This window comes from Pimephales promelas, chromosome 21, assembly GCF_988280905.1.
Source record: "Pimephales promelas chromosome 21, fPimPro1.hap1.1, whole genome shotgun sequence".
In the NCBI taxonomy this organism is placed as follows: domain Eukaryota; kingdom Metazoa; phylum Chordata; class Actinopteri; order Cypriniformes; family Leuciscidae; genus Pimephales; species Pimephales promelas.
In genome coordinates this window covers 3993022-4020992 of record NC_142789.1, presented here as the reverse complement: position 1 = coordinate 4020992, position 27971 = coordinate 3993022, and the positions used below count along the sequence as shown (strand labels likewise).

At 37.8% G+C, this 27971-nt stretch overlaps 3 protein-coding genes across 4 annotated transcripts; 1 reads left to right on the top strand and 2 right to left on the bottom strand.

The window, feature by feature from the left end:
* Positions 1-11778: 11778 nt before the first annotated feature.
* pdrg1 (p53 and DNA-damage regulated 1) lies at positions 11779-14436 on the bottom strand. Its single transcript, XM_039663351.2, has 5 exons — positions 14276-14436; positions 14119-14191; positions 13425-13499; positions 13256-13336; positions 11779-12193 (listed from the first exon to the last, which is right to left on the bottom strand). The coding sequence occupies exons 1-5, from the start codon at positions 14357-14359 to the stop codon at positions 12111-12113; spliced, it is 396 nt and encodes a 131-aa protein (XP_039519285.1). The 5' UTR covers positions 14360-14436; the 3' UTR covers positions 11779-12110.
* Positions 14437-16898: 2462 nt separating this feature from the next.
* fam217bb (family with sequence similarity 217 member Bb) lies at positions 16899-21874 on the bottom strand. 2 transcript variants are annotated; one of them, XM_039663349.2, is made up of 4 exons: positions 21562-21874; positions 21386-21452; positions 19180-19247; positions 16899-18437 (listed from the first exon to the last, which is right to left on the bottom strand). In XM_039663349.2, exons 1-4 carry the CDS (start codon positions 21657-21659, stop codon positions 17282-17284), a joined length of 1389 nt encoding a protein of 462 aa, XP_039519283.2. In that variant the 5' UTR covers positions 21660-21874; the 3' UTR covers positions 16899-17281. The 2 variants fall into 2 exon arrangements, with proteins under 2 accessions (XP_039519283.2, XP_088980933.1); XM_089124807.1 differs by having other exon boundaries at positions 21386-21448; positions 21562-21841.
* On the top strand, positions 21830-24650 carry ppp1r3db (protein phosphatase 1, regulatory subunit 3Db). Its single transcript, XM_039663350.2, has 2 exons — positions 21830-22378; positions 23607-24650. Exon 2 carries the CDS (start codon positions 23621-23623, stop codon positions 24500-24502), a length of 882 nt encoding a protein of 293 aa, XP_039519284.2. The 5' UTR covers positions 21830-22378; positions 23607-23620; the 3' UTR covers positions 24503-24650.
* The last annotated feature ends 3321 nt before the right edge of the window (positions 24651-27971 follow it).

Here is a 27971-nt window from a genome sequence, read left to right as displayed (position 1 = left end):
AGAATGCACTTGCTTCGCTGCCCTAGGAGGCCACGTCTACCGGTAATAGTTAAACAACAAGTCTAGGCTACTAGTTAGTCTCCATGATGAGTCTGCTCGAAAATAGGTTTTGAGATCGGCCAAAATGTCCGGGACTTGGCTGTTACGTTCTACAGTCGCCATTCATCATGTTTACTGTGGCGAGCAGGACGAATGAGGGCCACGGGAGAACGCCGCGAGTCATGTTTCCTGAGGTGAGCGGGACGAGTGAGGGCCGCGGGAGAATGGCGCGAGTCATGTTTACTGTGGTGAGCAGGACGAGTGAGGGCCGCGGGAGAACGGCGCGAGGCCGGTGGCGTGATTAGCGATGATTACCAAGTGATTACCGTCTCGCATCTCTCGCGGAGAAGCGGGGATTTTCTTAGCAATGTTAAAAAGCAAGCACATCAAGCGATAACTTGTTTAGCATTCATGTAAACACTACATTCAGATTCACCAATCAGAATGAATTCAGTTAGATTGAAACAAAAGCTGTAGCTTACATGTAAACAATGAATGACGACTGCAGAAAGCAAAAGCTAAATCCCGGACATCGACGGCCGGACATGTCCGGAAAAAGGGGATGACAACCCCTACCACTCAGCTTTCTCCACAGAACAAGAGCCTGCTAGCTTAGCTTCCAAAAAAAGATGACTGAAATGTGATGTGTAATCCCAATCCTCATTAATGCATCCGTCTGCGTATTCAGTACCTTCGTCCTTATTTTCAAAACATTTCTCCCGGTGAAATCAAACGCACTGGCACTGATCTGTGATTGGTCTGTTAGAGCATTAGGTCCAATGGGCGGGTTTGAAAGGGTGAGATCTAGCGCTTGTAGTCCTTACAGAAATCCCCCCTCTTACACTTCCTCCAACAATGACGTAAAATGACGACTTTTGCGCCATTGTAGGAGGAAGTGAAAAAGGTAAATAGAAGATTTCTCTCGTCTCAGGGGAAAATGAGAAAGCGTTGCACGACCATTCAATAGTATGACTGGGTTTCTAACAATGGAAAGCTTAATGCAAATGGGTGGAGTGTCCCTTTAAAATAACCGCGTCGTCCGCAGGTCTTAATGCGCCATTTTATGTTTTTAGCGAGTGAGAGAGAATCAACGCACATGGAGCAAAAAGGGCTTGAATTGAGCAGTTTTGGCTCCACATAAAAATATTACAGCTTCAAAAGATCATTACCATAAACAACCCTGAGTGCCCGTGGCGTTAACAGTTCTGATGTTTTGACACGCTGCAAACTTTAATCAGTAGAAACCGTAATAAGGTTTCCCGCGGTCTGGATGGAACCGAGCCGGTGTCCGCCATGTGAATAACACTGCTATAACATTGTCTCCAGGACCATGGCACAGTGAAAACAGCAAAAGCTCTCGGCGGGAAGGATATTTGAGTTTTGTGGAACAAGATATTCACTCCAGGCTCCGAGAGTATTTGGACTGCGGCATTTGAAAAGGAGCTCATGGTGAGAAGAATCTAGCAGCTATAAATGCCACTGAGGGGCAACCAAGGGGCAAGAGTGTTTAAGTGTTTTATAAAGACTAGCCAAGACCTACGTTTACACATCCACAATAAACATCTCAGCTTACAGTTTCACAAGCCCTCACACTGAGGTGAAAAGCATTTAAACTACCGCAACACTATTCAACTTCTGGCAGAGTCCAGCGCAGACCGAAGAGGCGTTCCTCATGGAAGCCAGTGGCTGGGTGTTATTGACTTAATTCCCCTGCTTGCCATCTTTCTTGTTCTTTAAGAATAGTAAGGAGAATGACATTAACTGTTTCACACAAGAAAGATTTTTTTTAATTACTTCCAAAAACTTGCAACGCCTCCTGTTTGCACATATGAATCCCAGCACGGTGGTCCTACAAGAATGTACAGGCTAAAGAAATACAATCAGATCAGAAGGTTCAGATCCACCACGTCCATCCTCGCAACGTGAACTGTGATTTTTGAGACCTATCAGATGCATACCAATGTTGAAATGCAATTTAATTTTCATCTCATTTTCAGTCTAGCATGAAGAAAAAGTTAAAGAACTGTTTTCATGCATAATGCTTTCACCATAACTCAAGGTTTGGCTTCATTCTGGGGCTGAGTTGTGTTATTAGAATGTCATCCAAGTTTTGATTTAGGAGTCACATTCAGATCACCTATGATGCATTCAAGACGGAGGTCGCTGTCTGATAATCTGCTTTCTTCCTGGTGTTTTAAAACTAAATACTGCCATTCCAAATACCATGACAGCACAAGACAAGCCAATAACCTGAAGTGCAAAGCGTTTGAGTAGAAACACACTAACGGCCTATTCTCGCTTGACAAGGCGCAGATCCTCGTTTTGATTTATGATTAATCTTAAGGGAAACATGCAGTATTTTTCCTCATACTACCACAAACAATTAGCCTCAGTGTGTAAGTGGTACGTACGCTGGTTAATGTCATCAGCTTCTTCTGGGAAGGCTTGCTTCTATATGTTGGAACAGGGCTGTGGGAATTTGCTCCCATTCAGACAGGAGCATCGATGAGGTCAGGCAGAGCTCACGGTTTCCATTCATCCCAAAGTTGTTCAGTCAGACCCTTTTGAGCTCTTTAGCACCAGATAAAGTTAAGCTTTTCTTAATGGACCTTACTATGTGCACAGGGACATTGTCATACTGGAACAGAAAGTCTTCTGAAAGTGTTTTAACAAAGCGTTTGTAAGCACACGATTCTCTTGAATGTCATTGTAATGTGCACCAAACATTTAACATCATTGTCAAGATATAAGAGCAAAATCCTTTGAAGTCCCCTTGTGGTAAAAATCCCGTTTTTAATGTTGTTTATATGTCTATGTGGTGTTTTAAGATGCTTTGACACACCATTTGTAACTTCATTAGTCGACAGCATTGCTGTTAGGAAGGTTAGAAGGTACGGGTTGGCGCAATGGCGGCGCCGGTGTGGCTGGCATAGTTGCAGCACTCTTTGCTTATGTACTATTTACAAATAACTTTTGTTACACATATACTGGTCAAACTCTGAATGACTCTTATAGTTATAATAGCATCAAGCCTACATCAGTGGACATTGTAACAATCAAAGCCAACAAACACTTTGGACTTGGAAGATACGTCCTCGCTACTACTTTCATTTGTACAGCAAAGTAAGAACGCACACCAAATCGGTACTAAAACCGCAGCAGAGCCTTGCGTTAATAATTACCATCTGTCTTCTGCTGTCCGGGGACATCTACCAATGCCCTGGTCCGACAACTGGTCCAATGTTAGATAATATAAACTGGCTGGAAAAAAGTAGTAAAAGGAAATTAAAAGTATTAGTTGATTAATTTAAGTATAAACAGCTCATAGACAAACCTACCAGAGCCACTGGAAGTAGTAAAACGCTAATTGATCTGATTCTTACAAATAGGCCTGAGAGAATAACAAAAACCTACAACCTCATGGGCTCTCGGATCATAACATGACCTTAATTGTTAGGAAACTGGGTAAAAAACGTTTGACTTATTATAACCAAGAAACAAAAATACAGAAAATAGGAATTCCAAAAGCAAAACAAAATAACTTTGAAGAAGAACTGAAACAAATAAGCTGGGATAATGTTACGAAAGAGTCCAATGTAAATCAAAGCGCTAATATGTTTGTCACTACACTGAGTAATATGATAAAGAAATTTACTAAAGCATGGACAAGTAAACCAAAAAAACATTCCATTCCATGGTTTAATGGCGACATTTGGCATATTATGAAAAAACGTGACACTGGCTGCACGTAAAAAGTTAAAAAACTGCACAGATCATCAAATTTATACTACACTTAGAAATCAAGTCAAAAGTAAATTGCGTAAAGCCAAAACTGACTATTTTCCTAAAAAGATAGAAGACCGGTAGTAGTGCTAAACTGTGACAACACATAAAGTATTTAACCAACCCTGCAAAGAAAAAGCACATTATGATAGATTCCATCAAAGTGGATGGCACTCTGGCACTCACACAAATTAGGGGAAAAGGACATACCCAACAACTACAGGCCCATTGCAATTTTACCTGTTGTGTCTAAAATCCTTGAGAAGGTAATTGCAGAACAACTCATTGAACATCTTGAGTCAAACCAGCTGCTGCATCCTCAACAATTTGGTTTTAGGCGCAAATACAGCACTGAAACAGCTAATTGTTACTTGTTAGAGAAGATCAAAGGGCAAGTAGTTGGTGCTGTATTTCTAGACCTAAAAAAGGCCTTTGATACTGTGGATCACAGTGTGCTAATTAGCAAACTCCACCACTTCAAAATGTCACCTAGTTCTCTAGCATGGGTACAATCATATTTGGAGGGAAGGCAAGGTTAATGGGGTGATGTCAGCTCTTTGGCCTAACAACATGGGTGTTCCTCAGGGATCAGTGCTGGGGCCATTGCTGTTCACAATGTACATCAATGACTTACCTGATAGCTGTCAAGGTGCCAACTGCCAACTGTATGCAGATGACACAGTCATCCATCTAGCGGCTAAAACATCAGCTCTGGCAGCGCAGCAGTTGACGCTTGCCCTATCAGACATTTTTAAATGGTTGGAGTCATCTCACCTAACCTTAAACGTGAAGAAAACTGTGGCTGTCTGTTTCTCAATTAAAACAAGACCTTGTAACAGCACCTTTGAAGTAAGCGTAAACAATGAAATTATTCAAGAAGTAAAAGATACCAAATATCTTGGAATTATCCTTGACAATAACCTTAAATTTCAAAGCCAAGTTAAAAACGTTTGTAAAAAAAAGGTCAAATCCAACTTGAATTGTTTTCGTTTTATTAGGAGAGATTTGTCTTATCAGGCCGCCCTGTTATACATGCATGCAATGATTTTCTCACATCTGTCTTACTGCGTCACATCTTGGTCACAAACCTCACCATCCACACTCAAGCCGGTTGTTTCAGTGTACAAGCAGGCAGTCAAGGTCTTCGACAGAAAACCTATGACATCGCACCATTGTGACATCATTCATAGAAAATTTTATACATTATAGTACTCTGAAATTAGTTTTTAAATGTCTGAACAGTCTTGTGTCGCCGCTGTTTTCTGCTCTCATTGTTAGGCGCCAGGACTCACTTAGACCCTCCACAAGAGCCTCAGTCAGTGGGGACTGTATTCTTCCAAGATTTCTAAAATCGCTTGGTCAGTCCAGTTTCTCGTTTAATGGATCTAGACTATTGAACTCTCTGCCCGCTGAATTACAAATACAAACAGACATGTTATGCTTTGCCAAAGGTCTGAAACAATGGCTGAGGTCTAGTCAAAGTTGCACACATGGTAATACTGTTTGAAATACATGGTAATGATGTGTATTGTTTGCCGTTTTAAATATTGTCCTGTGTACTGTTTTTACTGTGTTTTGTTTATTGTACTGTGTTGTGTGTTGTGAAATGTGTAGCCTTCCATGGACAAGTGTTGTAAATTAGCAGTTTTGCTATGACACTAAAAAACAATGCATCTGGTTTGTCCAATGCTGTTGTTATGTCCATATCAAATAAATAAATAAATAGCTGACTGTTTATTTTCTCCTTAAAACTGCAGTGAACCAAAGACAGTCTCAAACACACGGTTTGAAATCGCTGGTGTTTCTGACGTCACAAACGACCTTGTAACCAATCAGATCAACGTGTGATCTTCAACCAGTGGATCTCTGAGCTGAGTGAGTGGAGTCATTTGCATATTCATCAAATCGCACATACTAAATGAGCCAAGGGTGTCGATTTACATTCAAGATATATATTGTAAGACATGATTTTTTTCGAGTGATCAAAGGCGAGTTTTAAGGGGTAACATTATTGACTTGTTTACAACAGAAGTTGCACTTGCCTTGTCTTCCCTATTGTGTCATATATATCCTTCTCAAACAAGAACAAATGTGAGCAGGGCTTGATTTTGTCCATGGGCTTGATTGGATGGTCGTGGTTTTCTATTGGCTGATCTCATGTGAGTGACAGGTTGCTCCGCCCTCGCCATCAGAGCAGAGATACTGCAAGAGGAACGTATTCTGATTCAAGATTATGAGGAACATGAATTAAAAATAAGGGTCACAAAGAAATCATTTATAATAAAAACTGCAATATTCCATAAAACAAGAATGGTCCATTTTGATTTCATGGTGACGAAGATATTTAAGATATAATTTTTTTTTTTTTTTTAATGATGGATCACAATTTAGTGTATTTATTCTTAAAACAAGACAAAATATATGCAAATGGAGGCAGAAAAAAAACTTAAGATGTCATCTAACTGATGCTTTTGACCATACGTCAACATCCGACGCTTTATGGCACCCTTTAGCGTCAGTTAGATGATGCCATCTACCCCAGACCTAAACCTACCCACGTCATCTAACTAACGCTAAAGGTAAAGCGTTAGTTAGATCATGACACCCTATGATGGCATCATCTAACTGACGTTAAAGGGTGCCCTAAAGCGTCGGATGTTGACGTATGGTCAAAAGCGTCAGTTAGATAATGTCTTGGGATGAGAATGTGTTGACTGAATTTGAAGTAAAAACTGGTTAATTATTCTTACCCCATTGGTAGACATTTTTCTTGTTTAAGAATAACTTAACTTTTTATGTATTTGTTAAAAAACAAACCTTGTAATAAATGTCATTTTGTTTCTCACATGCTTGTTTTTTTTATCTAAGTATGTTCAGGTATTTGTACTGGAAAACAAGACAAAAATACAGAGAAAGAAATGATTTTTTCCAGTGTAAGATTCAACTGCTAGAATGAATTCTCCTGGCCTGCGGGTGTCCACATACCTTTGGCCACTTAGTGAATTTATAGACAAATTAGTTTGGCCTGAATTTTAAATGCTTAATAAAAGAAGGTATTTCTCAAGCACATCAGACAAGCCAGGAGCTGCAGAGATCAACAGACATGTCCAAAATAAGCTGTATGGAAGATGATGAATTGATCTGTAATTTACTTGTCACAGTTTTGACAGAGTTGTTGACTACAGTCTGCGCCTGCTCTCGCAAGGAAAATAAGATTGCAAAATTCAGCAGCCAAAAGCAACAGTATTCAACTCAGAAATTGAAATTAATTGCTGCATAAAAAATAAAAAAAAAATACTGCCATCTTATTTGGAAACACCATCCGTATCATTTAATAAAAACCTGAGAATTTGCTTCAAGCCTTTTTATGATTTGTGTCTCTAGATGTTGAGTCACGGACAGTAAATTTTTGCGGGTTTCTATTCACATTTGCCCTCTGGCAAGTGCAGTATTTAAGTGGTATGTTTGTAAAGCTGGGACAGACAGCTTCAGCTTTGACTCATCTCTGTGCAAACGTGATGATATTGGATCATTATGACTGTACGCACGACACGAGAGATGATTTGTTCTTGGCCTTCCTCTGTCCATTAAACATCGCCGCTGTATTTCTGCACATAAAATTAGTCCGGCTTTGCATAACTTATAGTTATAAACCTGTGTTTTCACATGTCGTTCTCCTCAAGTGGAATGTCTTGTTTTGGAGATTATATAAGTGAGAACAGGCTTCTGTTTCCCACCTCATTCTGACTCATAACTTCATCACACTGGATGGCATCCAGGACTGTACCACTGCACGCAACCTGGCAAACCAGCACATTTCAGCTAACCAGACTTTTTGATTCATTCAGTATTGCTAAAACGTGACCCCTCTTTCTCATTCCGCTTATTTTAGATCATTTCAAAACAACCGAGTGGAGAGTTTTACAGTGACCAGCTGTCCATTAAATGATCACTGTTAACCCCACCACACACACACACACGATAAAGAAGAAACACTGCCACCTAGAGTCAGAGAATCGAGAGATTGCTTGTAGGTAAGGGAGATGTTTATTTGGTTCATAATCACTTTTCTAATGTTTGAAATCTTCAGATTTATTGAATAGCAATTTATTAACCCAGGTGTTTTGACTCTATTGCTTAGTTTCTCTGAATGTATCGATCATTAAGTTTGGTTTCCTTTTTTCTGTCTCACTTTCCAGGGCTTATAGAAGTATACACCTCAAACTACTGTAGAGGGTTCCATTATTTTTTTAAATAATGCTTGTTTTGAAAGACTGATTTCGTTATAATTGCAAGAAACACATTTAAATTCCTTTTTTTTTTTTTTTGAGGAGATGTAGTAAAGTTGGCCATCCATTGAAATAGCTTTATTAGCTTTAGTAAAAATAAATCTAAACAACAATTTAGATGGCCCCTTTACAAAGGCCCAATGAAAGATAAGGCCAATTTAAACTGAAATTGCAGGATAGGTTATTATTATTATTATTATTATTATTATTTTGTAATTCAACTTTTTTTTGTTCAACAGTCAAAGCATTAGAGTACATCACATTATTCAGTAATCACCATGTTAGTTGCTGGCAAGTCAATTATAAGAAGGCTATAGCATGGACAAGTATGGGCTTTTTGTTTGTATCAAGTCTTGGTGTATCACTATACCTCGTTCTGTCTGTATAGTTACCTCTCCACTGTGTAGAATAATTATCATTTGGAATTAGGCTACTTGCCATCAATTTGGAAATTGGAGGAACGTCTGCGAATTACATATGGTCTTTTTATGTCAAATGGGTATGTTTTGAAGTTGATTACCTCATACATTTTTGGATCCATTGTTGGAATGTGCCAGCAAGAATAAAAAATTCAGGAGACAATGTTGTGTGGTCATCTCCCCAATTTAGAACACCATTTATTAATATGGTTATTTTATTAATTTAATTAGTGCCCTCTGAAATTATTAATTATTATTAGAATTAATTATGATTAGAATGTTATGTTGCACCCATCTATATCTTGCATGTGAAAAATAATAATTAAGGTAGTAATGGCAACATATGGTTTTATTCATATTTATGTAATTATTTTTATTTTCATACAGGGGACAAAAGGTGTCACCTGAAAATGTGTTTCTCTTGTGACAATAATGTGAAGAACTCTTTTTCTCATGTGTATTTTGGTGACATTGTACTTATTGTTAATATATTTTTATATTGTTTACAAAGTATATCATAAAACTGTCATCTCTGACGTTTGCAATCTTTATAAATAATAATATGACAATAGGCATTGAGTTTGGATGTCAACATGGACACATAAGGCAATTGGTATGGGCACAATTGAACTGAATTGCTATATTCAGACATAATACAAAAACTATGAACAAGTGCAAAATTAATTAAATTAATTCACGGAAATATCATTGGAGTGCGAGAGCCATTTTATTATGCTGCAATAGCAAGACATTTAAATGTTGCGCCAATGCTTTTGGTCTTTTTCGCTTTCCGTACGTCCAGCTAGGCTTCGTTGCAACTGCTACGCATGCGCTGTCAGGGGGAACAGGAATTCCAGTAGGGAACAGAATCGACTGCAACACCGGTCCATTTCGGGCCGAACCGGCCGGTGGTCAATGATATATATATATTTTTGGATGAAACGTTTTATGATAAACGACCGGCGCGACGGCCGCTCAGCTGTAGCGGAACTGTGTGTGTGTGTGTGTGTGTGTGTGTGTGTGTGTGTGTGTGTGTTTCAGACTAGGCCAAACCAATACCTTCAATCTTGAGGGGGGATACGAGCGGCCCCTCCTAACTTGGACTGATCCTCGTTTTTCCTGACATCCGATTGGCTCAAACTTAAGGCGCCGAAAAGGAGTTTGGAGATTTGTATGAACGCAAGTTGCAACAGAGACGGACATTTAAAAATGCTGAAAAGAAGGAAAGAAGAGAAAGAAATGGGTGGGGCCGAAAAAATAAGAATGAAAAAGAAAAAAATGTTGGCACGAGAGGCAGCTAAATGCGCCAAATTAACAGACCTTTTCCGGGAAAAGGGTGCTGTGGCAGGAGGTAACGTTACAGATGAGGAAGGAGGACCCAGCAGCAGGACAGGTGCACAATTAGTGATGCGTTTATACACTGAAATTATTTATATTTGCATTTAAATATAGGCATATATATTATATAAGGGATAATGTAGAGCGAGGCGGTTGTATTTGCTATAAAAACGATTGTATTAGTTTCGTGCCACGAATGCGGTCTGTTATTGCTTGATAACAGGCCGCGAGTTGCCATGGACACGCAGGATTCTAACCGTATAGACAGAACTATTTTCTTTAGCGGAAGCAATACAATAGTTTTTAAAACAGTAAACTCATTTTTAAATCAATATTGTGTGTCAAATTATTGATTTATTTGGTAGATAGCCACGAAATAAAAATGTGCTGTTATCATGGTATAGCCATGTGTCCCTTACATTTTAGAGATATATATATAAACAGCAGTTTGCAGTGTGTCATCACACAGACAACATCCTTCTATAAGCAAGTAATCTCTGTATGTATGTTAGCTGTATGTATAATTGTACATACATATATTAGCTGTATGTGTAATTGTGTCAAATTATTGATTTATTAGCAATGTACTAAAAATGTGCTGTTATCATGTTATAGCCATGTATCCCTCACATGTTTAGAGATATATTATATATTATAAAGAGCAGTTTGCAGTGTGTCATCACACAGACAACATCCTTCTATAAGCAAGTAATCTCTGTATGTATATTAGCTGTTAAGGTCAGTGATGGAGAAGGACAGGTTGAGGATGACCCCTGCAGTCATATTGATGATGAGGGAGAGAAGGAGGAGGAGCAGGAGGAAGGAGAGCAGCAAGAGAAAGAAGAGCAGGAGGAGAAGAATGGAACCAGTATAAAAACAGTGACAGGTACAGGGGCAGTGTGCAGGGCTGGGTAGGCAATCATATTAGGAAAATAAATCAATCAGATATTTACATATAGGTTAAAATGCCAATAATTCCACATAATAGATAATAACCTGACTGAAGCACAGATTGAATTAGAAAATGTTTTATTCTTAGTCATATTTATAACTGAAGTTCTTCTCATGCATATGTATCTGCACATCAGTAAGCAGAGGCAGGGTCCATCACAGGGGAAGCTAAGCCAGGGAGCCAAGCTGAGACACACACACAAATCTCTATTTTATGGGACTGCATTGTAGTTTTTGAGTATTTGTAACTATTTTATCACTCCAACTGACTGTGCACATGACATGCTGGTAGTTAGCACTAGCAGTATACTGTGACTTATGTGTTCGAGATTAGGTTTTGCTGACCTGGTTGTGTTCAGTGCAGTGGTGACTTGCTTATACAACCTGAGGAGGCAGGTGTCATCCCAAAGTTTCTTGAAGGTTTTCAGCATAATCTGATTCTCTTTATACCATAAAAACACTATTAGAATTAAAATAACTGCAAAAAATCCTTCTGCTCGTGCACCAAGGGTACTCGCGTAAAAGGCCTCTCCATCTTAAAGTCCCGGGCTGAATTTCAGTCCCAGTACGGCCCTGCTGGTACTGGTACACCTATCCTTATATGGAATGATTTTGAATGTTGAACATGTTGAATATTTACGATTCGCGATCGGGGTGGCTCTGACATTCTTCCGAGCAGGTTCGGACGCTCTTAACACACCTAGGGAATATCTCATAAGATAATCTGCAGAACCATATAAAAAAAGATAAAAGTTTATATTTTGTATGTTATATTTTTATATGTTATATTATAACCATCATTTACATTTTGGTGTGTACCCAGCATTACCTTCATTCTGTTGAAATACCAACCGGAAGAGTTCTTGGCTAACTGCTTATATACATATAATATTTAAGTGGTCAAAGTAATCATTATCCCATGTATACTGCACTTTAAAATCAAATGAATGCAAAAAAGGTGATGAAACATTGAGTTTATTGAGTAGAAAAATACCATTTCAATGTTGATCACAAAATTACAACATAAAGAAGCCAGACACTGGCGACAACTACTGATTTTGCTTTTGAATCTGCATTATTTTTGGCTTGCACTTGTCAACAGTTTCTCATTCCACAAAACAGAAGCAAGGCTTTTAGACACAATCAAAGTAAAAGCACTGAACGATGACTGTGTGAGTCTGACCAAAAACAGAACGAAAAAAAGACGACAAACACTTGCAGCTGAGTCAGTAAAGTCTCGCTGGTTTGCGTTTACTCCAGGTCGGAAATCATGAAGACAGCCTGAGGAATCTCATCTCTTAATGAGGCTGTTGATTGCCTTCATCTCATCAGAGCTCAGAGGGGCAAGATTATATCCCGTCAGCTCAGGCTTCCCTGTGGAAGAAATACACAATATCAGCTCAAGTATATACTCATATTTCACCACATTAACCTGCAACACTTCTGACACTGTCAGTTAAATTTATAAAGTAGATATTTACTACACACTGACCTAAAGACGAGGGTGTTATGTGCGTCAAAGTAGAGGTGTGCGATATTGACCAAAAAAAAATGAATGTATATCGATATTTTCTGGGATTTTGTTGATAACGATGATCAGACGATATAGTGCTGGTGTCTTTATAACAGGCAATTTTGTCTATACTTAAATGAAGCCTATGCATAATTTATAATGTCAAATTATTACATTTAATCAAATAAATTGAATTAGAATAATAAGACACAGTAGAATTTTGTAGAGAAAAGATATTTTAAATATGAAAGTGCAACTGCCAGTAGGCGGCAGGTTACTGTTAATGAGCAAATCATAGAGTCATTAATTCAATCGATTCGTTCAAATAGACCAATTTATTCAGTAATGAAACCACTGTGTGTTGCTCAGAGACGCAAACAGTTCTGTCGTGGCTTTGTTTGGAACTGTTTTTGCCTGCCAAATAGAGCAAAAATAGGCAATATTGTGTCCAAAATGTAAGTCACTAACTTGCTTTTTAAACTATTGTATAGAGCGGTGCGATTCAGGATGAATTGAAAATCAAACTTTTTTTGTTTCAATAAAAGCATCAAGCATTCAAAAGCCATTGAATGCTTGATGCTTTTATATATATATATATATATATATATATATATATATGAAGAGTTCAGATGCAAAAGCCTCTAAGTGCCATTTGAAATTTTCTTCTAGAATGATAATTTTTATCAAGCTTATATATTTAAGTTCAGTGATTTCACTTAAATTGCAATGATAATTACCTATTAATTGTTATTTAAGTGAAATTACTGAACTTAAATATACAAGTTTGATAAAAAATTATCATTAAAGAAGAAAATTTCAAATGGCATTTAGAGGCTTTTGCATCTGAACTCTTCATATATATATATATATATATCTCACCCCTATGCCAAAGTATCAATGAATCAGGATGGTATAAACTCTACCTTGTAACTCATTGAGACGATTTACTTTTGCTTTTAGTCGTTTGCGGAGGTCATTTATTTCCTTGTCAAGGTTTTCTTGGTCTGTTGAGCACAAATAACAGCAAAAGGCAAAGTAAACATGGAGAATGTGTTATTAAGACAGAAATATGGTTAAAGAGGGCATGCTCACCTTTAAGGATCATGGATCTGGCTCTCTCTTGGGGGAATTTGATGAACATATTTCCAAAACACACCTTAACATTGTCTAGATTAGATTGGATCATGCATTATTGTCATGTTCACAGGCAAATAGCAACAAACTGTTTAAATAATATTATGATGCAGATAATATCCGATAGAACCTCCTGAGATCTGTAGAGGACATTTGTTTGGTTTCTGAGATCATCAACTTTTCAACTGAGATAATATTAATGAGCATCAGCGTTGAGTTAGTGTGCCATCTTACAGGGCTCTTTTACCATATAAAATAGGTCAAATGTGTTTGGGGATTAGGTCACGATAACGTTCTATTCTTGGTTTAAAATGATGACTATTCATATTAAATAAATATAAGATATCCTTATGAAACTTCAGTACTAGAAAAAATTAATATAAGTTATACACTTACATGTATACCGGTAAATCATCATGTAATATATTTCATAACATAGATGTAATGCTTATCAAATACAGACACTAATTGTGTACAAACTACAGTAATACATGTATCCCTATTTTATAAACATCTGTAACAGAACATATGAACAAAACCAGAACATATAAATGCAAATGCAACATATAAATTAAGATGAGATGAGATATCATGTTATCACAGACTAATAACATATATAATATTAATGATATGAACAATATTTAGGACTTGCCATTTGAGGAATGATTTCGTAAAGCGTTTAATGCTTCTCGATTTCTGTTTCTCCGCAAATCCATGTCCACAATCTGTCAATATATAAGCGCCAATTCATTAATTCACCCTATTTCAGCGACACTTCTCCTTATCCATCAAATATAATACATAGGTACCTGTTGTTTGTCAGCAAGTATGTCTTCTGCAGCAACCTCTACTTCAGTCAAATTCTCTAATATTCGCTGTGCACACTCGTCCATGTTTGATTTCTGTATGTGGTGCGCTGGAAAAATAGGCTCGGCTGATGACGGAAACAATATCTGCTCAATTTCAGTTCCGCCCTGTTAGCAGCCGCATACTCTTATATCTTATATACAACCTTAATCTATATATATTAGGGCTGTGCAAAAGTTAATTGCGATTAATCGCATCCAAAATAAAAGTCTGTTTTACATAATATATTTGTGTGTGCTGTATATAATTATTTTGTATATATAAATACCTATGCATGCATGCATATATTTAAGAATTATTTGCTATTAAATTCTGTATATATATATAAATACATAATCTATATTATATAAATATAAATATTTTATATAGGAATAACACATTTTCTTAAACATATACATGCATGTGTGTGTATTTATATATACAAAATAATTATATACAGCACACACAAATATATATGTAAACACAGACTTTTATTTTGGATGCGATTAATCGCAAATTTTGCACAGCCCTAATATATATATATATATATATATATATATATATATATATATATATATATATATATATATATATGTCATAAAATAGAAAATATGGGAAAAATAGATAGGAAGAGTAGTATGTTAATATAAGTTTACGAATTCAACAAATGTATGCAAACTTTCGACAATCATTTCTGTAAACCTTAGTCTTCGCTACAAAAAAACTTTTTATTATATTTGTATTAATATTTTGCAAGTAACAACAATTAACATTCATTCCAAATTCTACTGACATTAGAAATTAACGAGTAACGTTAGAACAATTGACTTACGAGGGACACAAAAAAAGCTAACTTTTCCACTTTAACTGACCATGAAAATACAGTTCATTTTGCGTCATTACCAAAAACAAAATAAGTTTTCAGTTCAGCTCAGTACATTTCTCCCATAAAAGCACATGGTAAGTAGGCCTATTATTAAAATTTATATTATTATTATTAGCCTACACATTAATTTGATTGTAACATCAGTGAACATTTTGAAAAAATTAATTAGTCCATATATCGCCCATATCGCCCTTGTGAAAACTTCTTCCTTAATTCAAAATATGATTCATACTTACAGTAGATGATATTAACATATTCCTATATTGTAGCAGTAGTGATGGTAATGAATCTTTTCCCAAAACAACTGGAATTACAACTGGATACATCTATTACAAACTGCTCCCATGTCAAGAGGAGCTTTACAAACATGTTTTATTTATGACCATTACATTCAACATTTGAATCAGACATAAGAAAAAATAATAAGTTATACAATGTAAGATGTGTGATGTTTTGCTCACTGAGACAGTCATGTTAAGGCTAATTGTGTGTTTCAATGTTAACAGTGAATCTTACCATTAGATACATTACTGTAACAGAATAACCTGTGTAATCTGCAGACATACAAGTATTGCTGATTTTTGTTTTGTTTGTTTATTTACATGCTGATAAACGTTGCTCCAGAGAAATTAATGTAGGCCTATATATTGCTTTTACAGAACAACAATAAAAGAAAAATGACTAAAAATAACATTTTAAACAAAAATAAACATGGGGTACAGCATGCGTATAGTACTGTTATGAACACATCTTAAACTTCATTTTTTAAACAATGCTGTCATAAACAGACAAAATGATTGTGCTAAACTTAGAGGCTTAAAGGCCCGTTCACAGTGACGAAAAATAAGATAAAGACATAGTTAAAAAAATCATTCTAAATATAAAAGAATAGCAGAGTCCACACCAAAATCCCAAATCCTTGTCCTTGTGGGGACATCTTTATAAAACAATTTATAAATCATACTTAGTTGTTTCTTTTTTAACAGTAAAAATGCAGAAAGTTTTCTCTGATGGGTAGGTTAGTGTTTGTGATGAAATATATTTGAGATTAAATATGTACCCCTACCTAAAGGATTATTAGGAACACCTGATTATTAGGAACAATTTCTCATTAATGCAATTATCTAATCAACCAATTACATGGCAGTTGCTTCAATGCATTTAGGAGTGTGGTCCTGGTCAAGACAATCTCCTGAACTCTAAACTGAATGTCAGAATGGGAAAGAAAGGTGATTTAAGCAATTTTGAGCGTGACATGGTTGTTGACATGTTCCCATTCTCTGTTGGCTACTTCCAGCAGGATAATGCACCATGTCACAAAGCTCGAATCATTTCAAATTGGTTTCTTGAACATGTCAATGAGTTGACTGTACTAAAATGGCCCCCACAGTCACCAGATCTCAACCCAATAGACCATCTTTGGGATGTGGTGGAACAGGAGCTTCGTGCCCTGGATGTGCATCCCACAAATCTCCATCAACTGCAAGATGCTATCCTATCAATATGGGCCAACATTTCTAAAGAATGCTTTCAGTACCTTGTTGAATCAATGCCACGTAGAATTAAGGCTGTATTAGCATGGTGTTCCTAATAATCCTTTAGGTGAGTGTACTGTACATGTATATGTAAAGTGTATGAACACCCAGAGTGTGCGATTTTTGGGAATGTGTGCTTTCAGTTGTCACTACATTTTTCAATTTGGAACAAACGTTGTTTAATGAATCAAGATTTGTTCATAAAAACGTACACAAAGAATGAGACCTAGAGTTATTGCATTAGATAAAAAGAAAAAAACATCACACCAAATATCATTTACAATCTTTAAACCAAAACATCTCACCATAAGGTTTTAAATGATAAATCAACACTGTTAGAAATGAAGACAACTTTCGGTTTGCAAAACATCATGTCCATATATGTGAAGAACTGACTTCATACATTCACAAAAATAACAGTTATCAGTTGCCTACAGTAAATGTCATTGCACAAATTTCTCAGAAAATACATAACCTGGTTTGATATTTTCTTATCGGTACTTTGAAATTCATTCATTTTAGAGAAAGTGTTTTCCATGAAGAAAGTGTTACATTGTGACAAATGCGACGTGTTTCTGCTTCCTGGTCAGTGGACCGGTTGCAGAGTGTTTGGGTGTTTGTAAAGCCTCTGAAGGATCAGCACAGGACTGTGTTGGATCACAGCTCTTCCATTGTTCACTGTGTCCTCGTGGCGTAAAGCCCATCTCCTTGACGCCAACACAGGAGCGGCTCCTCTCCCCCGGCCTTCTCTTTCTCCCATCGCAGGGGCCGGCTGCTGTGGCCCGCTCAGGACTGCGTGTGGATCCCGCCGGATTGCGGATGTTCCCGACGGCTTGCATGCGCCTCCAGTGGCTGCTGTCGCTCAGAGGATCACTGAGTCTGTGCTCCCGGGATCTGTGTCTCGACTCCATCGGATGCGCTCTGCTTTCACTGCTGCTGCGTTTTGGCAAGGCCTGACGCTTCTTCTCCAGGAGTGTGTGGTGAGGGAAGGCATGAGAGCGGCACGATCCGTTCAAGATGAGATACTGGTTCTGGCATTGTGGACAAGAGCAGCTTAAAAGCTGACGGGTGGCTAAAGAGGAGAGTAACGTTAAAGGGAACGCACGCTGACACTGGAGGATACACTTAGGAGAGCTGAGGCTGAGATGAGAAGACGAGTGGCGAGCTTTAGGCATTGGGGTGTTGGATTTGCTACTTTCTTCTTGGACACTTCGGATCTGATGCCATTCAATCTGCAGTAGCCGGTCCAAGTATCTCTCGAGTTTCCCGACGGGCTTGGGCCGAGGAACGTTCTTGCCGTCGGTGTTCAAGTACACTGCTAACTGCTGCAGACTCCATGAATTAAAAGGAGGAGGTAAGAAATCTGGATAGGATCCTCTTAACTTGGAACTGGAGGTCTGAAAGTCCGACGGGTCGATGACTTCTGCTCGCAGGTCCAGGTCAGGCGGAGAGATTCCAGCGGGAAACACAGAATATCGCTCCGAATCGGAGAGGTCACTGGCGCTGTCCTCTTCTCTGGGTTTACTTTGCAGCGTACAGCCTTCCTCTTCATCTTCTCTCTGCACTTTCACAGGCCTTACGCTTGAGCTTTTACCTGAGTCACCATTGCCAGTCTCTTTTGCACCACTGCTGGTTTGTTTTTGTTGCCTCTCCTTTTGTCCGTTGTTGGAAGTCGCGTGAGATTTGATCTTGGTGTTGTGTTGCCTTGAGGAACCAAAAGTCAAGTCTTAGAAAATGATATAATATTTAAAGTTTAACCGCCATAGTCTGAAGGTTTATAATTTGCACATGTTTTGTCTTGCTAGATTACACAATCAGTAAATTTGAAACCATTCCAGTGCTAGAAGAGGCCAAAGCGAATTTAATCCGTAACTTTCGGAGAGCGCACAAACTTCGAATTGATTATTCTTTCGCGTCTTCATGGACTTGGATGGACAAATACACACAAAATTATGTAAAAATACCAAATACCAGCAAGTATTTTCGTAAAAAAACAGTATGTTATGTTTTAAGAGAAAAATCCGTGCATTCGGTCTTAAAGTGACAGAAGCCTATAAACACCTGCTGTTGACTATATGTCATTAATGTGTTATTTTACATTTAGTTATTTCATTTCTGAACCTAAAATGAATACTATTTGTAACATTATTGTATTGTATTTATTTATGCTTGGGGTTTATTTGTTTGTATTCTTTACTGACTGTTCACTTGCCTTTATTAATGTCTGAACTAGTACTACTGGCTAGTAGTTTTTAAAGGGGTATTGGAGAACCTACTTAAAGTGTGCTTTAGGTAATAGATGGAAAATGAAGTTACCCATCCCCTAAATGTTATTTTTTTTCTTGCTGATCCGGAAAATTGTCTGATCCATGATTCAAAAACCATAATATGATCCGAACCGTTGACTGTAAAATACAACATTTATTTATCAATGTGCAATATCTACCTGTGTGTGGTGTTCGCCGTGATCAACATTTTGTCAGGTCTTGTCCTTCTGAACCTTTGCTGAGAGTCCTAGACACAAAGGGAAAAAAGCACTTATACCTCCCATGATGTGTTTAATATCTACTGGTATGTTCTATTAAAGTGCCTCAATTACAGATTCAGACTCTCTAAACCCCGCCTTTCTGAGAGCCTGCTCTGCTCTGATTGGTCAGTCTGTTGTGATTGCACGTGAGGGAATTTGTTTTGAAAACGCCCAATGTTGTAAAATGGCAACCGGATTGATTTGACCCAGAGTCCGTGTGTTGCACCATTCCTGTCAGATCCAATATAGACGGCACAGCGCCGTTTTTTTAATCTTAATCGGTCTGCAAATCCAGTCTAGTTTACAAAACAATCCTCAGTGAAATGAAGCTAACAGACGGACAATGTTTTACCCCCATCAGCTGGAACGTTTAACCATTCCTATTGGAATCCAGAGAAAGCTTATGCAGCAACGGTCTTCTTCCACAACCAGGCACTGCACAATATTTTGTATGTCTCGGTAGCTCGGTAGTTTGTCATCAGTAGGTAAGCCTATGTTATTTAGCTATGCGTGTAATGCGCGAATCGGTGGGCGGGGCTAAACCGGCCATGTGTTTTAACGCCTTTGACGTCATAGTTCCCCACTTTGAAAAACGAGTTGTTTGCTGAGCCTGGTGTCAATAAAAGCTTTTATTGGACTTACAAGGACGTTATCAGTTCTGAAACAGTTCTGATATTCTTATAATATGATGACGTCTTAGATGTCAAAAGCTCAAGGAAATTTTGATTTATCAGTTCATCACCCCTTTAAGAAGCGTTTTGGTCAATCTGATCACAAGTAGACGAGAGAGAAACATTCCTGTTTACACCTGGTGTTTTAGTCTCTTCCAGTGTTGTAGTCGAGACCACCTCACTCGAGTCCGAGTCGAGACCGAGACCAGGGAGAGTCGAGACCGAGTCCATAGAGAGTCGAGTCCGAGACCAGAGACGGCCGAGTCCGAGACCAGTGAGGGTTGATTACCTAATTTACTTTTATTTACTTAGAGAAATCCTTTTTTTTTTTTTTTTTTTTTTACTGAATTTACTTAGAGTTTAAAAAATATGATCAGTTTAGGGTAAAAAGGCCACATTGTAGGTGGTGTTAAAAGTAATTTTATTACAATTTGTCATGCGCAGTTGCGCACTAGAAAATCACCAATCACTGGGCGTGTCAATCAATTTAAAGAAATATTTTATTAACATACATTAATAATCATGAAAAATATTTTGAATTGAACTCGAGTGGACTCGGGAATAATCCGAGTCCTAAAAAAAAAATGTTCGAGTACGAGTCACACGAGTCCATGACAAGACCAAGACCATTAAAATATGGTCTCGAGACCGAGTCCGAGACGAGTCCGAGTCTCGAGTACTACAACACTGGTCTCTTCTGTCCGCTTTCGACCAGATCTGGAAGTGGCTGAAAGGTGACAAGCTCAAAACGTTTTACACCCGACCCTGTTTACACCTGTATAGTGTCGTCCCTTGTAATGCGATTGACCAAAAACACGGCAAAAGTGGATTTGCTTTGTCAGCAGAAAACAGCGTCTTCTCCACATGAACAACACGAGCCAAACTCTTCCAGTCTCAGATACAACTACAGTGTGGGTCAAAGTAGCCAATGAAGAACATAGACTGGCATTATGCAAATCTGTTACAAACCTATGCAGATTCAGCAGGAAGTGAGACTGGAAATACTGACAACTTGTTTCAGTTTAGAATCAGTTTTCTTTTTAGCCACTTTTCCACTGACGGGCGAGTTTGATCCAGTACTAACATCATACCGAGGACAAAATCAAGCTGCGATTCCACTGTCAGCAACAGAGTTATTATACGAGTTAACTGGAGTATGTGTAGTTTATGACATAAGTGGGTGCATTAAAGAAGTCCAGTCTCAACACAAAGGCAGATGAAACCAAACAAATGCACGAATATAATATGAATATATATAATATATACGATTATATATATGATTACTCAAGTGACTACTAGCCTAACTCAGTTTATCTGGACTTTGCAGACCTTTTACATTCACAAACAGCTCTATTACACACTACATGAAAAGTGTGTGGTGAACTGAATTGTATCAAATTGCATTAAATATATTATTATAGAATTATTATATAAGTTTACACACAAATACTTACAGGTTCAGATGACAGGCTGATGCCATTATTCGGTGGTGGATGCAAAGGCACCTTTGTGGTTTTCTTGCTTTCAATAAAAAAGTGAGGTTGATCAAGATCAGAAATAAATGGATGATTGCTGAAGTACAGCCGATATTCAACATTTAAAGATTTTTTGTGTAATTTATTCTTCTTACCTTGGTGCATGTCCCAAAGCTTTGGTTTTTGTTCTATCTGAAGAAAAAAGCTTATTCTGACTTTTATGCACAGTGCTCTCCTGTAAGACTGTTCCCATCACTCTCCTAAACGCATGAATTATCGTGTATTAAAGCCACGGAGTCTTTTGATTTGAAGCCTCGTCCATTTTTTCTTGTTCATGTGAGGTTTCCTCCCACTGCCCCTTTAATCCTCGGTGCATCTGTCCCGTTCTGTCGTCAATAATTCAGCACAACATCGGATCAGTGTAATGAGACTCATCGGTCAAATTAGGCGTTCTCGATTCTGTCTCGTGCACTAATCTAATCGATATGAGGTTAACAGTCTGAGGATCTTTACGCGGGCGTGTTTCCCAGATGTGAGGATGCTGAAGGGCGCATTGTTGTGTGGGAAATGTAGTTATACAGTGTCACGGGCTCAGGGTCGCTGTATCACGTCTACACGATACTGTAAAATACTGTGGACTGTAAAAGAGCGACGCGACAGAAATGCAACCCGAAGCTTGCCGAAGATATCGATAGCCGATAGTCTAGTTCTAGTTCTCGTGAATGGAGATTGACGTAGGCTATGCATTGTGTACATGCAGGACGTGAGAATGTCAAATCTCATGTACAGTGGTCTAATAATAATAATCGTTGGTGTGGTAGTTTCGACTACTCCTCCTATGGGACCAGTTAAATGTCATAGGTGCTTGATCTCTGAGTATATTATTACAGACACTCTGGGTGAAGAGGTATTTTCCACCTTAAAAGCATTCATCTTTCTGAGGTCGTTCTTCGTAAAGTTGCAGTAATTGAGGTAAGAATCTGTTGCCAGATTTAGATATTTACATTGAACATCTTGATTGAGACCTGTCAACTTTGCCTAAATCAGAAGTAGACTCGTTGTAACACACTTTTAAAACTTTCCATGCTATGACGAAACTGTGTATTTACTAGTTGTGAAATCAACATTATAGGCCTATTATATGAACAAAAAAATGCGTCAAAATTAAAATATGTTTGGGAGATATCACTGAAGATTTATTTAGCAGAAGTACATTTCTTCTGCTAAAAAGAAGTTTTTTCTTTTGTGTGTGTGTTCATATTTAAATTCATACAAATCTGATATTATTTTGAGCTTATATTATCTATCTGTTATTTAACTATTGGGATACAGTAGTTAACTATTGGGATACAGTAGTTCTTTCATGCTGATAACCAGCGGGATACATTAGCCAGTCGAGTTTAAATCCCAGTTGTGCTGGTGGGGCATGTTGTCACACTGTGATGCAATGTGCCCCTATTAGAACAAGGCTATTCTATTCTATATTTTATGAATTCTATTGAGGAAAAAAGATGAATCAAGACTGAGAGTCAATGTTTAGAAATTATTAATTATTATTTGCCTACATTTTGAACTATGCAAAGTTGTGTTTTGTGGTGTGTTTATTGCCAAACTAAAAAATGACTATATTTTCAATTATTCAAAAAATGGCATTATTTTATAATAAAAAGTTAATAATTGGATTTTACCGCTCTCCCCTACGTGTGTTACACATTTGTGTTTTTAGGCTTTAGTATTAAGTGAACATAGCATAATGAAGGAAAGGAATTATTAGACTAGTGTCTCCAAAAAGGATATAGACACTTTATGGCAAAGTTGAAAAAAAAAAAAAAATCTAAATGTCTTGTCTTTACATTAACATAACAAAGTTTGGTAACATTTTATTTTACAGTACCATATGTTACATGTAGTTACTATAGGTAAGGAAGGACGTGTTGTTACTTAAGTTAATATTACTCATTATTTAAATGTATAATTATACTGTTAATTTAAGACATCTTCAAATAAAGTGTAACTGAAAATGTATAGTTGTCAAAAAAGAGTGGTCAATAGTTTGCATAAATGCCTAAAAAATATTTATGTTCTGGAAAGCTACTTGGCAAATACTGCAGCACTCATATATTTTCACCTGTGACTTATACGTGAAACTACATAGCTTGTGTACGGCATATCTTCTTACATATTCTCCTTTTGCTTATAGTAAGCACAGTGAGAATGGATTCTCATCCGCATGGATCTGGACCTGCCTTCCAGTTCACAAGCGTTTTAAATAAAACATTAAGACCTGTCAAGAGCTTTCACCTTCAGGACATCTCCAACTTACTTCCACACAGGACCCCGGTGGCAATACGACCCCCGAGCCCAAACCCAGGTCCCGCTCGGTGTCCCGTGGGCCGTCGCGGGCCGTCCTGCGAGCCGGAGCCGAAGCCCATCATGAGGAGACGTGCCAAATCCCTCTCGTCCTCCACAGGTGAGCACTCGTGCAAGAACATGCAGGTCCGCTTCGTGGACTCCCTGGGGCTCGAGCTGGAGGATGTGAAGTTCTTCACGGCCAGCGAGGATCCGCGAGTGCCGGTCCACGTCATCATGAGACTTCTGGCCAGTTCTGAGCTCGCGTCCAGGAAAAAGCTTGAGCTGGAGCTTCCTTACTTCCAACCGGCCTTCCCTGATAATATAAGTGCGGAGTCTGGATTCCTCGAGCGCTTGATCCAGCAGAGTGTTTCCCTGGAGCGGACGTTTTACTCCGAGCTGGGCATTGTAGGAACTGTGCAGGTGTTGAATCTGGCGTACGAGAAAGAGGTGACGGTGATCTACTCGTTCACAGACTGGAAGAGCCGTGCGGAGAGTAAAGCGAGCTGGATCTCCACTGTCCACAGAGACGGGTCTGATCCGGAGACAGATGTGTTTCGTTTTCATCTGCCTGTCCCTCCGTTCATCATGACTCCCGGAGCCGTGCTGCACTTTGCCATACGCTACCGGGTCAAAGGATCCGAGTACTGGGACAATAACGCTGGATGTGATTATAAACTGACCTGCCAGACGTATAAAATAACGGTGCCTAGAGAGTGTGAAGATAGTTTGGTGCATTTCGTTTGACTCTCACCTCGTTGCATTGAGATATACACTTAAACATCATCTGAAGGATCTCTTATAGAGCCACGCTTTTACACAAGCATGTGAAGTTGGAAGTTATCATTAAAGGATTAGTTCACTTCAGAATTTAAATTTCTGGACAGAAATTAAGGTTTTTGAGGAAAACATTCCAGGTTTTTTCTCCATATTGACATCAATGGGGTCCAACGGGTCGAAGGTCCAGATGTGAGTTTCAGTGCAGCTTTAAAGCCTCCACACGATCCCAGCCAATGAATAAGAGTCTTAACTAGACAAACCCGTCATCTTATAAAAAAATAAACATTTATATACTTTTTAACCCCAAATGCTCATCTTGCACTAGCTCTGTGATACGTAATCACATTGAAAGGTCAAGCGTGACGTAGGCGTAAGTTCAGACCTAGTGTTTAAAGCGAACGTGCAAAGACTACGTTGAATTCCGTACAAAAATAATAATAAATAAAAGCTAAAACAAAGATGTCGGACGATTTTGAAGTTGGAGGTTTTCACACTACTCTACATTTTCCGCTTATGTCAGGTCACCGCCTGACCTTTCAACGTGATTACATAATGCGAGGCACATCGCAGTGCTAATCCAAGACGAGTATTTGTGGTTAAAAAGTATATAAATGTTTATTTTTTTCTAGAAAATGATGGATGTTTTGTCTATATAAGACTCTTATTCCTCGACTGGGATCGTGTCGAGACTCTGAAGCTGCACTGAAACTCACATCTGGACCTTCAACCTGTTGGACCCCATTGAAGTCACTATATGGAGAAAAATCCTGGAATGTTTTCCCCAAAAACCTTCATTTCTTTTCGACTGAAGAAAGAAAGACATGAACATCTTGGATGACATGTGGGAGAGTGAATTTGAAGTGAACTAATCCTTTAAAATGGCTCTAGTTTCAAGACTGACAACCTCCCAAGAACAATTACCTGATCGCTTCAGTGTTAATATTGCAGGAGACTTTTGTCTTTAATTGTCTCTTCAAAAATAGAACAAACTTCATGCACATTCTTTCAATTCCTTTAGAACCCAGAGCTCGTCTGCCAAGATACCGCATGTTATAGTGCTATTTAGTTCTATCATTTATTTGGATTATATATGGCAAGCAACACTTTACAGTAAGGTTCCATTTGTTAACATTAACATGATTCAATGAGCAATACAGCAGATAACGTTAATTTCAACATTTACTAATGCATAATTTCAAATCAAAACTTGTATCTGCTAACTTGTTATCGCACGGTGAACTAACACAAACACTGAACAATTGTGGTTGTTCAAAATGTAATAGATGTTGTAAAATATATATATATATATATATATATATATATATTGCTCATAGTTAGTTCATGTTAGTTAATGCATTAATGTTAACTCAACTCTACTCATCTCAGATTTTATTTATAAAACACTTTAAAAACCAAAAAACTAACCAAAGTGCAATACATAAATAGCAAAATCAAACAAACATAGAATAGCAATAAGGCACAACACCAATAAATCGTCCATCGTATAGCAAATCACTTACATTTACAGTATCAGACCTATTTAAACACACAAAGCCTGATAAAAGTGTTATGGGCTATATGCACGCATAAGTTCCGCATTTGACGTAAGGATGCTCGTCCATTTCCGGTTGTGTAGATTAAAGCGGAGGAAAACCGGAGAAAACGGGATTATGGCAGAGTCTTCAATATTTACTGTCCTCCCGTCTTTGAAACGAAACGTACATACGTTTAGATGTAATTTTATATATAGTTATGTTTATTTAATATAATTTTAAAAAGAAGCATAAACACAACGAGGGGTGTCTGTTTTATCTGTTTTTGTGACTAACGTTTCTTTAGTATAACCATGGAGTATAAAATTCAATATAAATTCTCGGTATTGCATTGGACTCTATGATCGGCGGAAGTTATCGAGCATCCTTAATCCTTCACCGGATATAACACCGTGCATAGAGCCCATTGTCCAGTGTTTCTGTTGTGTCTAACATCTTTTCCATGTGTGATATGTGTAAGACATTAAAGTGATCATGTAATGCACAAGCTGACTTGGTAAGTTATTGTGTTGTACTTGGCACTTATCTTTATTCGATTCCGATGTTCTGCGTGTTACTCTTTCACTCCGTGCAGCAAAACAAGGTTATTGAAACTCTTAAAGTTTGTATATTTAGAGAAGGATATATTTGAGTGATCATTGTTAATGTGACTTGCATTAGCGCTCTTGTTGACCTTTGCTCGACAGAGATTTGTGTGTCAGTAAATGGCATCTGAGGAAGGCCATCAATGCGCTTCTGACTGGAGGAGCACATGATAGAAACGAGAGGTCAGTCCTAAAAATATACATCATCTTTAAACCAATAACAAAACTACTACACCTTCACCTTTGACACATTACCAGACAGTTGCATTTCTGAAATTCTTTATTTGATGTAGGTTGTGTTTACTATTACAAAATAACTTAATTAAAAAAGCTATATTTAGAGTTATTGTCCTTTTTTATAATAATAATAATCTGTTACATATATATAGCGCTTTTCTCTGAACTCAAAACACTTTACATAGAAGCAGGGAATCTCCTCAACCATTATGTGCAGCATCCACCTGGATTTTTAAAAATTTGTTATACGTTATTTTTTTTGTTTATTTCATTTTTTTGAATGAATAATTGTGAAGTAGTTGTGTTGATCGTCAAGCATCTGTGATTTGAACCCCTTCTGTGAGTGAGCACTAGGTGGCGCTGTGAATCAGCAATTCTTCAACATATGATTAAAACAGGAGATAAAGACATGTCCACAACTCCTCAGAACAGTCATTTTGGTTCTTGATTAGTTTAGTTGGCTTTATTTCATTTTTTTTTATTATCTGAATATCAATGTTGGACAATGTGCAATATTACATATTCATAGGCACTGTGACATTATTTGTCTGCTTACTTGTGTGTGAAATAAACAAATGGACCCTTTTCATATTTCCGTGTTTCGGAAGCGGAAGTCGTCATAGGTTGGTAGTTGAACCGGAGACGACAGCAAACATATTTTTTGCCTTCGTATCTGCAAGAAAGAACAGCATTTCAATGCCCTGACAGAGAAATATAACCCTGTTCTTCAGTGGCACAGGCGTCCAGTTTTTCCAATGGAAGGAGGCTGACCCAGTTTGGGAGCTAATTTTTTATGCATGTGCTTTAAATGCCTTCATTAATATTAATCATTCCATGCAAATAACTCGAGTGTATGCGCAATAGCCATAGCCTATAAATGAGGAGGTTATATGCAGATCTCATAAGAGGGATTTTAAATTGTTGATGGCAATGAATGGCTGAGAACGTAAACTCAAATTCTACATACACTGTGTGTCTTTGTCATTTAGGTCATTTAGGTCTGCATTGACTGACAACCACATGAGGAAGTGACATCACTCATCAGTTCAGGCTCTTTGTGTT

What these genes read in the sequence shown, in the direction of transcription:
- ppp1r3db (XM_039663350.2), top strand. Translation starts at nt 23,621, where the DNA reads ATGGATTCTCATCCGCATGGATCTGGACCTGCCTTCCAGTTCACAAGC.
- fam217bb (XM_039663349.2), bottom strand. Translation starts at nt 21,659, where the DNA reads ATGGGAACAGTCTTACAGGAGAGCACTGTGCATAAAAGTCAGAATAAG. An exon ending in GCTTTGGGACATGCACCAAG is followed by an intron (nt 21,453 to 21,561) that starts GTAAGAAGAATA and finishes TTTTATTGAAAG; the next exon opens with CAAGAAAACCACAAAGGTGC. An exon ending in ACGGCGAACACCACACACAG is followed by an intron (nt 18,438 to 19,179) that starts GTAGATATTGCA and finishes TGGTTCCTCAAG; the next exon opens with GCAACACAACACCAAGATCA.
- pdrg1 (XM_039663351.2), bottom strand. Translation starts at nt 14,359, where the DNA reads ATGGACGAGTGTGCACAGCGAATATTAGAGAATTTGACTGAAGTAGAG. An exon ending in TACTTGCTGACAAACAACAG is followed by an intron (nt 14,192 to 14,275) that starts GTACCTATGTAT and finishes ATATATTGACAG; the next exon opens with ATTGTGGACATGGATTTGCG. An exon ending in CAGATCCATGATCCTTAAAG is followed by an intron (nt 13,337 to 13,424) that starts GTGAGCATGCCC and finishes TGTGCTCAACAG; the next exon opens with ACCAAGAAAACCTTGACAAG.